The sequence below is a fragment of the Lutjanus erythropterus genome, chromosome 9, assembly GCF_056507025.1.
Source record: "Lutjanus erythropterus isolate fLutEry1 chromosome 9, fLutEry1.hap2, whole genome shotgun sequence".
Classification (NCBI taxonomy): Eukaryota; Metazoa; Chordata; class Actinopteri; order Lutjaniformes; family Lutjanidae; genus Lutjanus; species Lutjanus erythropterus.
Window position 1 is genome coordinate 23,009,767 of NC_139325.1, and position 18,274 is coordinate 23,028,040.

General features: G+C 38.3%; 1 protein-coding gene across 2 annotated transcripts; it reads right to left on the minus strand.

Annotated features, from left to right (window-relative positions):
- Positions 1-825: 825 nt before the first annotated feature.
- Positions 826-18,019, minus strand: rbfox1l (RNA binding fox-1 homolog 1, like). Of its 2 annotated transcripts, none has more exons than XM_084726665.1 (12): positions 17,607-18,019; positions 9,221-9,457; positions 5,270-5,449; positions 5,081-5,134; positions 4,897-4,989; positions 4,731-4,800; positions 3,986-4,045; positions 3,761-3,896; positions 3,457-3,496; positions 3,302-3,372; positions 2,080-2,161; positions 826-1,984 (listed from the first exon to the last, which is right to left on the minus strand). In XM_084726665.1, exons 1-12 carry the CDS (start codon positions 17,691-17,693, stop codon positions 1,940-1,942), a joined length of 1,155 nt encoding a protein of 384 aa, XP_084582791.1. In that variant the 5' UTR covers positions 17,694-18,019; the 3' UTR covers positions 826-1,939. The 2 variants fall into 2 exon arrangements, with proteins under 2 accessions (XP_084582791.1, XP_084582792.1); XM_084726666.1 differs by lacking the exon at positions 17,607-18,019 and adding an exon at positions 11,034-11,187.
- Between the last annotated feature and the right edge of the window lie 255 nt (positions 18,020-18,274).

Here is an 18,274-nt window from a genome sequence, read left to right on the forward strand (position 1 = left end):
TGGGAAACCAAAGTAACTTAAGGTTTAAAGTTTTATATAGAAAGTATGTTGAAAGTGAAAAAGAAGAAAACTAAAATTTCTGCATAAACCAAACAAACTGCTGATTATTTTTTTTTTACTTGATGTTGCTTCGTGGCTCATCTTGTGTGTCAATTTTTATAATTAAAGATGTATAATAATTCATCTTAAGTGAACAGTTTGAGAATTAGTTAAGATACACTTTTTCCTGAGAATAAAAAAAAATAGACTAAAGAGCAGAAGAACAACTACTACTGAAAGAAGATTATATAAATAAGATTAAGAAGATGGAGAAAATTAAGTACTAACATGTGAAAGAGCAAAAGCAAATTTAATGACAAGGAAAATAAAGCTAAACCTACACAAGAGCAGAAAACTGAAAATGAGAAGAATTATGCAAAAAGAGAAAATAATAAGCAAAGGTTTCAGCCACTCAAAGAGGAAAAGATGAAAGTTAAAGAACAGAAAGAATAAATCTTTGATAAGTTTTAAACTGGTAAAGGTACAACAACTACTACTAAAGAAAAGATAGAAATGCTGATGCAGAGAAGGACAGAAGGAAGAAGAGAAAAACTAGAGGGGAAAAAGAAAGAAGAAAGTAAGCTTGAAAGAAGGAAATATTACCAAAAATTAGAAAAGATATTCAAGTAGAAAACAGTAAATACAAGCAATAAATGGAAGGAAAGATGCTTCATTTTCTCTATAAGGCCTGATAGAAAATTATACTTCAAGAAAACTGAAGAGCTAGTGAATAATAAATGAAAAAAGAACTTTGGAAAATGTTATGAATCAATAAAGGACAGAGGAGAAGAGAGAAAAACGAGATTTATTTAAAGGTAAACATCAAACACAGCAGAAAAGTGCAACAGAAACAAAGACTAAACCAAGAGGAAATTATAAATACAAGTCAAGAAGAAGGCAGCAGTTCTGAGTGATGAAGGAGAGAAAATACAGGAAAAGACACCAGTAAAGAGAGAAATAAAGGCAATTATAGGCAAATAGAACAGAATACTTGAACAGCAGGCAGTGAAATGAGATAAGATGACAGAAACAAGGCTGTGAAGACTGTGTGTAACTGTGTGAATGTAAAACAGGGTTTAAGCAGCTCAGAAAAAGAAAATTTCCCTGGAGAAATGACAGAAAACGATCAATAGGCATCAGGCTCATCAGGTGGTGAGGTACAGAGCCACAGAAACTGTTAATAATGGATTTATGGACAGAGAAGTGAAGAGAAGCTCACAGATACAGAGGATTAATAATGACAGCTGCATTAAAAGCTAAACATGTATGAGAGGTAGATTGTTAGAAAGGCAAAAAAAACAAAACAAAAAAAAACACACAAAAGAAATTCCAACTACATCCAGACATACATTAGTTCTGCGTTTGTAATAATGATTCCAGTGTCACAGCTGTTTCTCAATCGACTGGGTAATTGAACAACCTCACTCATATGCTCACACACACGCACACACACACACACACACACACTCGAACAGAGATTTAGTCAAACAAAAATAAGTCATTTAACATTGCACAAAATGTTCTCTTTTTGTACAATCTGACCCGTGAAAAACCCCATATATCACTCACAAAAAAAAAAATCACAGTATTTTTTTTTATCCTCTGCAGTGTGAGTCAGTCTACCAAATTCAGGAGAAAATTAAGCAACTGTCTCTATATATTACATAACATCCTCTTCCAGTAAATGGTGCCTACAGTATTTACAGCTTCAGTCTGTTTAGTCTCACGAGGAGAGCTTGTGATGGAGACAGGAGGTAAAACCATGTCCACATTTCCCAACTTTTAAGGATCTCACAATCTGTCCCGCAGCGTCCATGGATCGGCCAAATCCCAGAGTTCAACAGAGATGTTAGATGTTTTTTTTTACCCATCACTACCTTCCAGCCGGGCAGCAGGCGGCTCAGTACGGGGTGAAGCGGTTATATCCTCCTCTGTACAAACTGGCCTGTTGACAGAAGCAGCGCACCAGGTGTGAGCAGGGACTGTTGTTAACACGAAACACGATAGTTTCCAACAGGGGCAGTGTGTGTTGTGACTCACCATCGTACCAACTCCGTATGTTGTTGTTGGTCCAACTGAGTGGTGGTAGGGGTCTGCAGCTGTGGCATAAACTCGTCCATATCTGGCGAGAAACATCAGAGGCCTATGTGAGTGTCATCTGCTGTGGTCAGGATTTTGGAATGAGTCTGGTGAAATCCTGTGCAACCCCAACCTCCTCATTAACCTCCTTTATTTAGCAGCTCAACTCCACATTCTTTGGTTACGGGGACAGTTTGCTACTAGATCAAAAAACATATTTTTCCTCTTACCCGTAGTGCTAGTCATCCATCTAGATTGTTTTGGTGTGAGTTGCAGTGTCAAGTTGTTGAATATCAAGGGACTAGATGGCACTCAAACCGCCAAAAAATACATTTTTAAAAACTCAACATTAGTGTCTTTTTCTAAAAAAAAAATCACAACCTGGTTACTGAAGATAATCCTCAGACCTTGTTGTGAGCAGGTTCATATAAGAACAATTTTCTTTCTAATAAATGACACCTGTGAAACCGCAGAAGGAAGCGTGCATGTTCTCATGGATGAGAGGCTCATGCTCATGACAGTGCTGGATGTTTAATGCCATCCTCCTCGGCTGAGCTGTAACCTCTCATCCATGAGCAGATGCACACTTCCTTCTGTGCGATGATACAATTTGGAGAAGGTAGAGGTTCAGGTTCAGGTTTTTTTTTTTGACACTTCGAGCACCACAAATTGATTGCCAACTGGTTTCATTCTCGTCCAGGCCAGAAGAAAAATATTTATTTTTGATTTGGGGGCGAAATGTCCCTTTAAATGTCTTTAAAATCTTGCCTAAAATGCTCAAAGTGAGACATTAAGTCAAAAAGACAAAGTTGCAAATAAATTCACAACAAGGATGTGACCTCAGTGTCTCTAATGGTACATTTACTGTTACTTTATTTGCTGGACATAACAGAAAAAATAAAACTTTTTTTTATCTTAGCATTAAGTTTTATATATCGTTTTATAGTTCAGTTTAAGAATGTATTGATGTATTCTGATATATTTCTGACTAATCCGTTTACTGCCTTTTAATGGTTTCAGGGATCCACAAAGAATATTTTATATACTCATGGCTCATATGTTTGCAGAAGTGCAAATCCCTCAGGCAAATCGGTGTCGGTGTTTCATCTTTTGAAACTGTCACACCAGAAGTAAAAGCTGATTTGTGATGTTGATGTGATGGAGACGGCGTTTATCTGCCTACCCGTCGCTGTAGGTTGCCGTGGCAGCCGCAGATGCCGACTGAGCCACTCTGTAAGCCGCAGGATAGCCACCCTGTACAGAAAAAAACATGAATGAAGCTACAGAAATTTCAAATGACTTCATGAGGAAATGTGTGTGAAGAATGCAGCAACTCACATAGACCTCTGTTCCATACAGTCCATCCTGATACACCACCCTGATGAAAGTGAGTAAAAACAATATTGAAGGGTTTGTTTTTTTCATATTTATAAACTAAAACCTGACATAACTGAACAAAACAATAGACAACACCAGAATTGCACTAGAACAAACAAAAATACAATATCAGACCTATACTTACTGGTAAACACAAACACGCAACATGTCATCACAGCATATTTCAACAATTATTAAATAGTTAAGCTGTGATAAAATAAAATGATTATAGACCAGACAATAGTACTTGGACACAGAGTCTTACCCGGGGTAGGTGGGCACAGCAGCAGGTGTGGCTGCAGCAGAGCGAATCGTGTTGTAGACGGCTCGGCCTCGACCACGCAGCGCGGAGCCCCTGTAGGCCAAGGTGGGGGTTGCTACGGGGTACGGGAAACTGGCAACTGAGAAAAAGGGGGAAAATAAGCAAATGGTGAAACAATTCTGGTGATCTCACAACAATAACAGATCAGTGCTGCAGAGAAGAACTTACCTGTGTAGAGTTCAGGTGCGTACATCGCCCCCATGACAGGGTTAATCTTCCATCCAGATGCTACAACAAGAAATAATTACAGTATTTTGGTTTTCCACCAGATATAAACAGACAGCTTTTTGTTATGGTGTTGAGTTTTAGTTTATTTATTTCCTGTTTTTTTAGTTCATATCTTTCGTCTTGTTTCTTTTGCTTTACTTCCTGTGCTTTTCCCTCCTTTTTTGATAACTGTTCCTAATTAGCTTCCTTGTGTGTTTAGTTTTGTGTTTCCCCCTTAGTTTCCAGTTTGTCTCTGTACCTTTGTGTCAAGTGTCCCCTCCTGTGTTTCCTTGTGGTTTTCGGACCTTGTTTGCACTTTTGGATATGTTCTCCTCTGGACCACTCTATCCAAGCCCTTGTTTTTTTTTTTAATGTGAGTTTTCATTATATTCATACAGTAGTCCAAAGGCAAATAAGTGCAAGCAAAGTCTATGAAATCCAAAGAAAGTCCAAAAACCACGAGGAAACACAGTAGAAAACGCTAGGATGCTTAACACAAATGTGCAAAGATGAACTGGTAACTAAGGAAGGAAAGACAAGACTAAATGCACAGGGAAGCTGACACGGGGCAAGTGAAAACAATCTGCAGTCAAAAAGGAGGGGAAAACAGTAGGTGAAGCAGCAGAAACAAGAGGAAGGACAAGAACTTCATAATAACACAGGAAACAAGTAAACTAAAGCCCCAGAACCCAGTGAACTCTCTTACTTGAAATTTCACCATTTACAAGAGGCGTCTGAGGCTTCTTGGTCACTACTCTGGCAGTGGCATTGTTTACCTGGAGAGACACAGAACAGTACAAAGACGATGATAAAGGATAATTATGCAGAATATTAAAATGGAAACTTCCCAATTGTAGGAAATTCTCCCTCACTTCGATCTTTCTCCCCTCCACAATCGTCCCATTTAGCTTCTCTCTTGCCCGGTCAGCCTCTGTTGCACTCTCAAAGGTGACAAACCCGAAGCCCTGCAAGTTCACACAGACAGGATGTTATTGTTCATAGTCTGTTTTTTCTTCATTAAGAACGTTTTTTATTCAATATTTGTGTGATGCTCACCTTTGACCCCCTCTCATTGAAGATAATTTCTACATCAAGGATCTTGCCAAATTGCTGAAATTGTCAGAATAAGTATTTTATGTCAGTATAATAAGTTACACACAGAGAAGGTTGATTTAATTTAGTTTATTAATATGGAAGCAGCTGTATAAATACATTGGGATAGTGTTTGATAACTGAAGTTCATACCCCAAACATCTGGCGGAGGTCTGGGTCTCTGAAGCGGAAAGGGATGTTGGAGACATGGAGACGTTTTGGTTGGGCCTTACCTGACCCTTCCTCATCGCTTCCACTTCCTGCTCCACCCCCTGATGACACCGCCACGCTCAGAGACTGGGGGTCAGAGGTCACAGGGGCCAGAGCATCCTCCTGACAGTGATAAAGTATAAAAACAGGAGGAGGAGGAGGAAGATAGGAAGCAAGCACATGGATAGAAGAAGAATGGACGAAAAGGAGGAGGACGTGAAAGAACAAACAAAAACAGAGATGGAAAACAAAGGATGGAAAAAGGAAGAGCATGAATGAGATGAGAGTAGGTGTGAGGAAAAAACGGGGAGAGGGCATCAGTAGAAAAGCAAAGAAAGAGGAAAAAAGGGGGAAAAATCATAAAAGTCAATTCAGAAACCAAATTCAGCAACGTCTCTCAGAGAAATCTGTTTATAAGCATCACATGGCATTAGGCAAAGATCATTTTCATGAAGTCAAGTGATTCAAACCAAAGTTCAGAGCATTCAGCAACCAGTGATCCCTCTCAGGCAAATGTGAGGAGGCATGAAAAGGGCTCCATTTTAGTGAGGCGTCTTTAAATCCATGCCTGTCAGAGTATAAATATTACTGCACTCTACAATTAAAATAAAGAATCTATATCTGACACTGAGGCTGGGTTGCACCAACAACGATTAATGTTTAAACCTGTTTAAATCATGTAGCAACAAACTTTAAAAAAGCTTCAAGTAAAAAAAGCTCTTTTTTTTTTAGCTAGCTAGTAAACAACACAAGAGTACAGCAGCTGAAAGTTAACTGTTTTCAGCATGCAAATTCATTTTTTTTTATTTTAATTTGAGTAAGCAAGTGTCTCCATATTGATTAAACTCTATTTAGTTTCGATTTACATAACTAAACATGGATCTAGTAAGCAGATTAGTTTTTAATTGCGCAACAGAGTTCTGCTTAATTTTAAACCTGGATTTACTCATTTTACCTGGCTTAGCTAAACTCTGATTTAAACTAATTTTAGATTAAATGAATATTTGTTGGTGCAACTCAGTCTAAATCTGACTACACACATTCAAAGTTGTGGCAAAGAGAGTTAAATAAAGTTTAAGCTCCTCTGAAAAACAAGAAAGTAACTTAGTGCCATGTTGTCTTATTATCATATTCACTAAGCCATGTAAAAACATGTAAAGGACATATAAAACTAAAAAACTAAAACTAATTACAATTGCCCCATGCAGAAAAATTCAAATCCTAATGTGCCAAAACCAAAACATTCACTATCCCACAATGCACCACGATGCTAGTGTGTGCACGTGTGTGTGCGTGTATGTGTTGGTCAACCAGCGCAAAAAAGAAATGTTAAATATATGTTTTTAAAATAAATGAATGAGTCCAAACAAGAAAATGAGGTTGAAAAGGTCTGCAAGAAAAAAATAGTACAGTGAGCAGCAGTGAGAGCAATAGAAGGAGCAGAGTGCATTGGAAAGGAAAAGAAACATTAAAAAGCGAAGAATAAATTACTGGAAAAGTGTGGAAAAGAAATTGCAGTCCTTTATGCTGAAGTGAAGACTTGATTATTAGCATTCTAGTACCAAGAGGCAGATAAAGGAAAAGAGGCCTCAGTGCAGCAGTGAAGAAGAAAATTAAACCAAAGTAAACAAGGCAAGAAGGTGCGCAAAAAGCTTGAAAAGGAGAAGGGTAATGGGGAGGCAGAGATCAAAACTGAACGTTCCACAAGGGTCAGTCTGGGGTCACGGTGCTGCTTTCTGCCACGGGTTAAAGGTCATTTGAAAAGGGGCATCATTAATAAGTTGGGGATTGACAGAAAAAAGTACAGAGAGTCACACAGGGGAGCATTTTACAAACATAAACGCACACAGGCCACTGGATTACACTACACTGGCTTGCCATTGCTATCTACTGTAAACAGCATCACATCCACCCACCACACACACACCACAGACAGGCTACAGTGGAGGAGAGTGGGAGACAGGGGGAGAGGGTTGAGTTGGGTGGTGGTGTCATGTCACGATGCAGAAATGTGTTTCTGGACCTGAGTGATATTTCAGAGGGGGGAAAGGGGGTCATCTGGTCAGCCTCCCCCTTTAACCCCCTCCCTCCGTGGCGGCGTCTCAACTTTCTCCGAAAATCAGCGCAGACCCAAGTATGTCAGGGGCTCTAGTAATAAAATATATAGATGGGGCCACAAAACACCATTTATGAGAGGAGGAACAGAGATGTGCTGGACAGCAGCAGGACACAGAGCTAAACACCTCTGTCCATATCACTGGCGATGTTTTCATGCTGAAGGAGATTTGATTAGTGTTTGTCATATCTTAACTGCGCTGCGAAAAAATAGTAACACAAACTTCTGATGCCGTGAAAAACTTAACTTACTAAAATGAGAAAAATCTGTCAGTGGAAAAGTTCAACCTGTTTCCAAAGAATTTTCCAGAAATCCAGCCATGTGAACAGCTCTAGTGCAGTGGTGCACAGCGGTCTTCAACTACATTTTTCCAGGGGCCATTTTAGAGGCACACACTGTAGTGGCCAGACTTTCAAATAAAATAAATTACTTTTATTTAAGCTTATTACCCAATTAATGTTTTATCAAGAAAATGCTCTCAAACCTTTACCAAGGAGGCAGTACACTGATAACTGACGGTTAAAATCTGTCATTCCAGACATGCAATTGCAATACTTTAATCAGTTACCATTCTGCAGACCGGGAAGCGGGCCGGATGTGGCACCTCGGCCACCAGTTGACAACCTCTAAATGCTAACTTTAAAAGCTAACTCATTATGCTGTCATGCAAACAATGACAAAGCTAACATGCTGATGATTAACAAATATAATGTTTAGCATGTTAGTGTGCTAACATTTGCTAATTAGCACTAAACACAATGTACAGCTGAGGTTCATGGGAATATTATTTTTGCAAGTATCTGGTCTTAAATCAAAGTGTTGCATGAACTGTAAATGCGTGAACTTTTTTTGGCCTCTGAAGGGGAGCGTGCCAGAAAACTCAAGCAAATCACTGCTGTAGGGACCCTGAATATGTGCGGCAAAGTTCATAGCAATCCATCCAATAGTTGCAAAGACATTTCACTCAAAACCAGAAATGTGAACCTCTCTTGGGGATAGTGAATGTCTCTGCAAAATTTCATTGCAATCTATGGAATTGTTATGATATTTCTGTCTGGACCAAATAGTTGGACTAACAAACAGACCAACTTTATTCTCCCTAGTGCCATCCCTAATTTGATTTGTTGAAAACTCTTGGAACATGTTCATTTCTTAATTGGAAACAGGTTGAAAAGATCTTCGCTGACTGATGTTTTCACTTATTCTAAAAAAGACCTTAAGGACAGAATTACAGAAAAAATGGCACGGTAATAAGATTTTAGCAGTTTTACAAACTCTTACATAACAAAACATCATTCTTAATTGAACATGAACTGTTTTTTTTTTTTTTAAATCTATTACAACTCATTTGAAATATTAAATCTTTGTACACCCTCCACAAAAACACAACAAACAAACTGTAAACTGTCAATATCAACATAACTTTCAAAGCTATGTTCTTGAAAGTTGATCTGTTTCATTGCCAGCTAAATAAGACACAGGGGAGAAGGAAACATGGGGATTTATTTTCAACTACAAATCCCCACTCAGCTGTCCCCCCCCTCACTTTGCTGTACTGGTTGTGAGCAGCATTCCCGTACATGGACACAACAGTGGAAGTGGGTCTCTAAATATAGAAGGAAACTCTATCTGGCCGTGTTCCTCTGATGATCGGACCTATGGATGAACTACCTGTAGCAGCAGCAGAGCTCTTCTCACAGTAACTTACTGAAGATCAGATTTTATTGGGGCATTAATTTCTTCTCGTGATGTGGATTCCTTTCTCAAACTGTTCTTACCGTGTTACTGGACGTGAGAGCCTCGGCCCCGTCCAGCTGAGGCCCCTGATACACTCTGAGCTGGGGATGTTCGGGGTACTCTGAACTGGCATGTGCAGAGCTAAAATCCAGAGGTGGCAGTCTGGCCGCAGATGTTGGCGGACCTTGACCTGGCGGGGGATAGGAGGGAGGGGGGGCGTAGACCTGAGGCAGGGCGGGGTCGCCGCTGCCGGGGCCGGCCTCCTGTGTGGGGCCTCCCTGAGGAAAGACAGAGAGAGAGAGGGAGGCAAGAATCAGACATGATATCACATGTCAGAAGTGTAAACAAACTAACCACCATGTTGTTGCTGTCAGAACTCCTCTGCTTTCACAATAATGAATTGTTGAGTTTGAATGAAAAGTTTGTGATGCATAAACGCACTTACGCAAACAAGGAATTTAAAGGGAAAATTCTGTACTTTTCACATGGCTTTCCAGTCACTGTTGATGGTAAATGTAGTCAATAAAGCAATAAATTCCTCAGTGCGTGCAGCTGTCAAAAGGCTGTTCTTCTGGCATCCACTGACACACAGTGATAACGTTGGTGTTAAGGAAGAACTATAAACTATTTCAGATTGGATTTTTAGTCTCCACCTCTGAGTAACCAGGGGATGTCCCAAATGAGTATTTTTGTCATCTGCTGCAATGCTCTGGCCAACAAAGTGGTAATAACACAGCAACATGGGCATGAGTGTCAGAAGCTTGCATGCAATGCATCTTGGTACATGCAGACGCTGCCTTCATGACTCTGCAAGCAGTTTTCTTGGGAATTTATTGCTTCATTTACCGTCAACAGTGACTGGACATCCACCTTAAAACAGCCAAATTTTCCCCTTACCTCCAGTTCTTCCATCCATTTGATGTACTTTATGTGTGTGTTAGTACAAAATGTTTGTAACATCTAGTTAAAAGGATCTCTATACTGTACATATTGTGTTCTTTTTAAACTAAACTTTAGTCACTTTGCCGATCCAGATTAATAATAGACAATATAATCATAAAATAAATCATGATGTATAATTATGGCTTAAGATAGAATAAAACTTTATTGATCCCTCAAAGGAAAAGTCTCAAGCTACCCAGCTGTATATAAGGTAAATTAAAATTAGCTCCACCTTTACCAGCTGCAACATTGAAGTGACTGATACATTAATGCATCAATTGTTTTAATATTTTCATATAATATACATTATACCAAAATGGGCCATACAGCAAAATGAGAACTTTTGGGAACCTACATATATTTTGTACTTTTACTTTTGCTTGTAACAGAACATTTTTGCTTTTTCTTAAGTGAAAGATAGAAATACTTCTATCACTACCAATTACAGCTACAGCTGAAGTCATCAATTGATCCATCACCAGAAAAATGTTAAAAGTTTGTCATTTGTCAATCAAAAATAAAATAAAGCATGTTTTCTATCATTGTAAAATTTACTCTTTTTTTATTTTAGTCAATTGCACAATAGTACGACTAATAAAATAATTGTTGCAGCTCTAGAATAAAATAAACAATAGTTTGGTTAAACAGTGATGCAAATAAATGTTTGTTGCAGCCCCACTAATATTTTTGAGTGAGAACATGACCCAAATACATCCAAAGATCTGGTCAGTACAGCCTCTATTCAGTCAAATCACACTGAAAAAACAAACACATTTTAACTTCTTCAAGTTAACAAACTGAGACAATTAAGTTAAGACAAACATACATGGTAGCACACATGAAAACTGAGTGACACAAGTGAACAACTCTCACATACTCGTACAATTGAATGATCTAAAAGCATTGTCTTACCCCGTGACTATATTCCTCGATGTCTGATGCATTGACCAACAACTGCAGCATGTTTTAATGGCAGCTGACCACCCGCCTACCGCACCATAAGTTCTACTCATCCACCAATCACATCAAATGATTGCCGGAGCAAAAGGGACCAGGGAGGCACACCAGCTGTGGTCATCTGTAACTGTCAATCACCTCATCCCCCACACCCACCCTTACTGCCTCACACACACACACACACAAACACACACACACTCAGGCCTGACTGTAGATAGAGCTCATCCTCCAAGATGTGAGAATGCAAAGGCTCTTTAAGTTGCCAGTCAGTATATCACGCTAAAGGTCGACTCTAAGAATATCACATTCGAGAGGTCAATGTGGTTTTATTGCTTAAACATTTTTTAAACAATACATCCTGACCCATTTCCTTCTATGCTATGTGCTATATGCGTGGTTGCTTTTCAAATAACTTTACCTTTAAAGTAATTTTGTCTTAATTTTTGGTTTCTGTTCTATGTGACATACAGTATGTTGGGTAACCAGTAATGTTAACCATCTAAAACAGCTCTTCCATGATTTCAGACTTCATGCTCAGTTGTTTAAGAATTATAAACAGTGCATTGGTGACAGTGTAAAACAGAACAACAAAACAGATATTCACATAATGCTAATAGGCACAGGAAATATAGTACAAGTGGGGCCAAGTCATTGTTTTGCAAGTCACAGGCAAGTCAGGTCTTTGCATCTTAGTCCAAAGTCAAATCCTCAGTCCTAAACTTTGAGTTTCAAGTCCTCAGAAAGTCATAATGGGCTCTTAACCAAATGCAATGCCATTTTAACAACAGAGCCTCAGCTGTTCTTTGTGCACTTCAAATGTCGAAGGAAGTTCAACCCATACACGTCGCATTATGAAATTTGTTTTTTGTCGACCACCGTGTAGTTCTGGTAAGAAAATGAAATTTGAAAATTGGCTCATATAAAGTTGATTGGGAGAATTAAGTGTTGCTGAGAATCAGTATTGTCAACGTTTGTTTATTCAGGAAAGGAAAAGAATTGATTTGTGGCAACTTGTTAAATGACAGACTTTTTAATCTTTGGATTTTGTTGAAGGTCTCAAGTGTTTCAGATGAAGTCACATGTCACTGGTGTTACAGCCCAAGTCTGGTAGCAAGTCTTTTTTGATTTTGTTGAGTCTAAATTTGTCAGTTTGTCTAATTTTGTTTCTAACTCGAATCTAACGCAAGTCCAAGTCATGTGACTCAAGTCCTCATCTCTGAAGTACAGTAACTATATTTACTCTAGTGCTGTAGTAGTGCTTACTGTTTTGCGTATCTTACGAATTGCAAATTATACAATCCCTACAATCTTTTTTTTTATATAAACAAGTAGCAACAAGTACATCTCATACTGAGTTTGAAATGAGTGAGAATCCACCTGGAACAGTCACGACAACATTGAATTCATGCTCTAAATGGAGTCATTCCTCCAAATAACCTGTACCTCTGAAAATATTTTACAACTATTTTGCTCATATATAAGTACATTTTCAATGCAGGACTTTAATCGAAGAATAATAGTTGAACATTTTGGGAAATATTCTCATTTGCCAAAAGTTAGATGAGAAGATCAAGAACTCTGCACGGTAAAGATGAAACTACATCCAGAAGCTGGGTGTCTTAGCTTAGCAGAGCATAGCATAAAGACTGGACATCTGGAGGAAACAGCTGGCCTGACCTGCAGTTTTTACACTTTGGTTTTTGCTCTAATTGCACAGAAGACATATAACATGTTAATTAGTGAGCTTTAAAACTGTTACCAGGCTGTTTCGCCAGTTTCAGTCTTTATTCTAAGCTAACATATTTACCAAAAGGTCAAACCATTTCTCAAATATTTTAAATTAATCAAAGGATTATAGACGCTATTCTCTCTCTGTATCCTAACAGACTGTAAAATTTCTATCTACGTGTTGCCTTACATAAAAAAATGTCACAAGTTTGTCAGCCAGCTTTAGGATTTAGAGGGATCGCTCATGATTAAAAACTCTGTCCGCTATCATTTCATAACCTCTCATATATCTCTTGATCAGCTGTTGCACTCAAGAGGTGTGAATAATAGAGATATGTAGAGCACAATAAAGAAGGAACTGGAGCAGTGGTCGAAGGAACATTCATTGTGGGTCAAGTTCTCAAACTGCATACAGTGAAGTCTTTAGTTGGCAGCGTTACATCCGACAAGTCCATCAGACCTTTTCTTTTGTGAATATCAGGTTTTGTCTTCAAACAGAGCGTATTAGAGCAGCTTACCACAGGCTAGACTGAACAGATTACTCAAATATTTTGTTCTTCAGTCTGTCACTTTATTAAATCTCAATAGTTCTCAGTAGGACAGAGGTAGTAAGACACCAAACATCAGACGTAATTTACCCAGCTGAGACCTGTGTACTGATATCTGGAGCAAGAAATGACATGGATTACACTGCAGCTATGAGTTTGTAATATTTGATTTTTTTAAGTGTTTTGGGGGATTTTAGAATTTGTTAGATATGACAGCTGAAGTCTTGACAGGAAATAAGGGAGAGGGCTGCAGGCAAAAAACCAAACTGATGTATGGAGGCATCTTGTATCACACGTTTTGCTCTCTAACTGAATTATTTTGTTTGTTTGCTGTCGGCATGTATGTTTTGTGGTGCTGAGTATCAGTACTCGATGCTGTTAATCAACACAAATCCAAATACTATCAAAATAATACCTGCATTCAATCCTTTTTGTCCCCAAATCTAGAAAAAAATCACTATTTATGGTTTTTCTTGCAGCCGCTCACTGCAAGTATTCTGCAGTTAAATGTGACGTGTCATTGACCCCAAACTACAGCAGCTAAAACCTACACAGCCTGTGGTGTGGTGAAGCTGAGCACGGTATATTTCATGCAGTTTGCAGTTCAGTGTGCTGAGATGCCACCAAAGTGTTCAAATATAGGGCTGTATTTATATATATGTATTTGTGTCTGTTTCTATATTTATTCTGGAGTGTCTGTATCAGTTTAAGGGTACAGGCATTACCACCGGTATTATAATCTTTTAAACGATACCCCGCTCTAATGTTTGGTCATGTTGTGAACAGTATGTAAACAAGAGAGTTTGCAGCCGTGTCAACGTCTCTGTGAGGCTGTTAAGCACATCTGTGCTTTCAGCTTAAATGCTGCATGCTTGTTTAGCATGTTAGCCATCTTAGTTTAGTTTGTATGCTAACATGTGGTCCTAAATTGTAGTATTGAAATTTAAGTCAGAAAATTTACAATTCCATCCATCTGGTCAAACCAGATATTTCACACCCACAGACACAAATGTGTAGCTCACTGGGAGCACTAGAGGAAAAGTCAGATGACCACTTATGTCAGAATACTTCATCATCTGAAGAGCATGAAGGTCTGTACAAACTTTCACAGCAATCCATCAAATAGTTGTTGGGATATTTAAGTCAGGACCAAAGTGGTGGACCAGCTGGCTGACACTGCTGTTCCTTGAGTCGTGGCGAGGCTAAAAAGCGTTTGCTTTGTGATTAGGGTTGAATGATGCGTGAAAAAAAAAGCATATTGTGATGTTTTGACAGATTTTTGCAATCATGAAATAGGTCATGATTTAATGGTAATTTTTACATTTCTTTTTGACTGAAAAAAATATAGAAATGATAATGTGATTTTTGCTGAGGTCTGTAAGCAGACAAGTATGTTCCCTGATGTCTGGAGAATATGATTTTCAGGCTTCTCTGTAGCACCACAATGCTTCATTTATAACAGAACGCTGTGACACAGTTTACTTTTATCCCCACAAAAACTGCAGCTCCTGCTATTTGGATATTGACTTGGCCTTATTCTGATTTCGGTATTGTTTTGATTAATTGTTCAGCCCGGGCTGGAAATGGGCCTGCCCTGCTGTCATGTTTGTTGTTGTCATTCTTTCTAATTCTGGAAAGCAGCTTAATGAGGGATTCTCAGTCCAGTCACTCATGCCAGTGTTTGCTACAGTCTCATGCTGGAACACGTCTCCAAACTCTTAACTTGTAGCTGTATTGTGTCCCATTTATCTCATATGTGTGACTGACAGATGAGTAAAGATAACACAGTCTGTGAGTTGTCTCTACCGGTGCCCTTCTCTTGCTCTGTATTCCCACAGACAGACTGTTACTGATTCAGTATCACAGCGTCAGCAGACACACAGACTCCGTGTCCCTCTTTCCTTCTTGCAGGCTTTTTTTGATTTCCATTTGTTCCCTCTTTCTCTCGCCTCCCTCCTCAGCTGTCAGTTTGTGGTCAGAGGTCAACGGCTCCGAGCCAGGTGCCTGCTGGGACAGCTGCCACATGATTTACACGCAGACAACACTAACTGCAGATGTGGCCTTTTAGTGCTAGCCAAGTTACAAATGTTAGGGAACATGTAGCTTATTAAATGAAACTAAATATTCCACTTTCCACTCTTTCTTTCCCTACATCCTTCTTCCTTCTATTCAGGCTCCTTTAAAAATATTTTAAAAAATATTTCTGGCTTTTATTAGGTAGTTAATAATGAGGAGGAAAAAACTGTGAAAACGGGGGAAAAACAGAAGGCAAACACCGACGTGACCAAATTTCCTGACCGGATTTCAAACTTAAATTCTTCAAACAGATGCTGCACTTCAATCATGTAGACATTTCTGTGGAAAATTGTTGAAAGAAAGCTCGGTCCCTCTAAATATTTCATTTTAAAATGGTAAAAAAAAAAAAAAAAGTTCAGCATCTGTTAACACATTACAGTGAAGAATCTCATTCTTGACATTTTCTTGGTTCTAGTCACCTCAAAACAACACTGCTTTCTGCACCTGTTTAGTCTAAGTGTCCCCTTAAATATTCTTTAATAAAAAAAAAACATACACATCGTGGTCAAACAACTAAAATACTCAACATTTAAAAGCACAGCAGGCAGATTTCACGCCTATTTTAAGTGCAGTTGACTGCAGACAACAAGATAGGTGACAGAATCTCCTGCTGTGATTATCTGTTCAGGAGAGGAGGGCTAAAAATACAGCTGGTGTGAAGCACAGAGGCAAGGTAGAGAAATACCAGATGCATTGTGGCATTAATGGTATGTCAGGGACACTTAGACACACACACACGTACACACACACTTGAACAGCCTGTTGGCATCACTGATACCACTGGACTAAAGATAACCCCTCATGTGTCCTTACAATCAAATAAATAAGGTCTTTCGTAATCAGTGGACTTCACCCGGCTACAATCAGGCCTCTCTGGATGCTTTTGTGCATGAGATATTTACTTACTACTGTATTAATACTACTGTATAATTATTAAGCAACGCAGCACTAAACTAAATAAATAAATTAGATGTAAAATGAGCCTCATTCTTTCGATGGCTTAATATATTTAGCTTCTATTGCAGTTAATATACTCCAATTTGTACAGATTATCATTTGTTTTGAGTTTGTTTTTCTTTTCTGTCTTTGTTTTTGTGTTAATGCAGGAAATATACTATGTGTTATTGCATGGTATATCAGTGCAAAATGCTGTATTTTATGGTGTTAAAAAAATCAAATAAAAATACTGTGAGAAAAAAATATGTGACTCATTAACTCCAGGAAATCAAGGCCATTTGGCATTTGACATTAATGTCTAATTTACAATAAACATTAATTTAGAGCTGAAATTTTGATTGTTTATGATTATTCTGTTTCATTAATTTTTAAGCAAAATTCCAAGAACTGACTGGTTTCAGCTTCCTAGATGTGAATATTTGTCAGTCCTCTATGTAGCCAAATTATAACATATGGTTCTTGACATTTGGTTTAAATAAAGTAAGACATTTTAATATGTCAGTTTGGTGATGGGTATTTATTTTACAATATTTAACCAACTGATAAACCAAGAAAAAACTCTGTAGATTAATCAGCACTGATTCAACTATGCATTTTATTAGAGTTATAACAGTTATTCCATCATTTGTCATCTATTAAAATAATATTTAGTAATATTTTGACAGTTAATTAACAATTAATTGATAATTGTTTTTTTTTTTTTAAAGATAACTGTTTCAGCCTCTGAAATGTAAATATTTTCTGGTTTCTTAAGTCCTTCTGACAGTAAGTGTATATCTTTGGGTTTTGAACAAAACAAGACACTTGAGGATTTCAACTTGGGCTTTTGGAAACACAGATCACCAGAACATCTTTCACATTTTTTGACATCTTAAACAACTAATTGATTAATTGAGAAAATGAGTGACAGATTAATCTCTAATGAAAAAAAATCATTAGCTAGAAGCAAGATATTTTTAACATGTCAACTTGCTGATAACTCGAGAAAATAATCAGCAGACTAATCAGTAGTTAAAATAATTGATAGCTGCAGTCCTAAATTCACTCAACTAGGCATTTTATTAACTTTTATTCACATATTGACACATTAAGTTGCTTACAGCTGAATCCTGAGTCACCTTACAGAAAGACTCAAAAGTTTCCAGCTGCCTGACAGATGTTTGGACATTTGACGGTGCAGGTTTGTGAGTATTTACAGAGCAAATTGAGGAGAGTTTACCTGAACTATGCTGGGGTAGCATGTGGATGTCTGTGGGTAGACAGGGAGTCCATAAGGCTGGAGAATCACAGTGGGTGAGGAGAGCATAGCCCAAAAACCACGCACAAGGAGTCAGGGAACGGTGGAAGATGGGAGGAAAAGGAAAAGGAGAGCAGGGGGGAAAAGGAGAGGTTGAAATGAATACAGGTCAACACAGGCAGTCAGACTGGGGGAAAAAAGAAGAAAAAATCCCAACAGGAGAAAACAAAAGGTCCAAGAAGGTGAAAAAAAAGAAGGTTAAGACTCTATTTAACCTCAGAGATTAGTCAAAGAGGAAAACTCAAAGAAAGTCCACAAAACAAGCGACGTCCTGTCCGGAAAAGACAGGATATAGAGCAGTGAAAGAGAAAGCAAGTGAGCATCTGTGTGTCCATCAGTTGATCATGCAGTCTGACAGACAGAAACACATGCTCAGGCTCCCATTTCAGAGTTATATAAATAGTCACCCATGTCCTTCTCTCTGAGTTTACCACCTTACCTTACCACCCTCACTCTTATTACACACTTTGTCATGCAAGATTTCTCACTACTTGTTCCACACTTGTACAACAACAGTTTATTCAACAGGGGTTCAGTGCAAGAGAAATCCAACAATCCTAAGCAGGTTATTTGACTCCTTTTGTAGGGTT

Bases quoted from the DNA above. Each gene is read 5' to 3' on its own strand.
- rbfox1l (XM_084726665.1), bottom strand. From the start codon at position 17,693: ATGCTCTCCTCACCCACTGTGATTCTCCAGCCTTATGGACTCCCTGTC. The intron at 9,458-17,606 runs GTAAACTCTCCT...GTCTTTCCTCAG, and splicing joins GCTACCCCAGCATAGTTCAG to GGAGGCCCCACACAGGAGGC. The intron at 2,162-3,301 runs GTAGGCAGATAA...GTTTCTCGCCAG, and splicing joins ACGGCAACCTACAGCGACGG to ATATGGACGAGTTTATGCCA.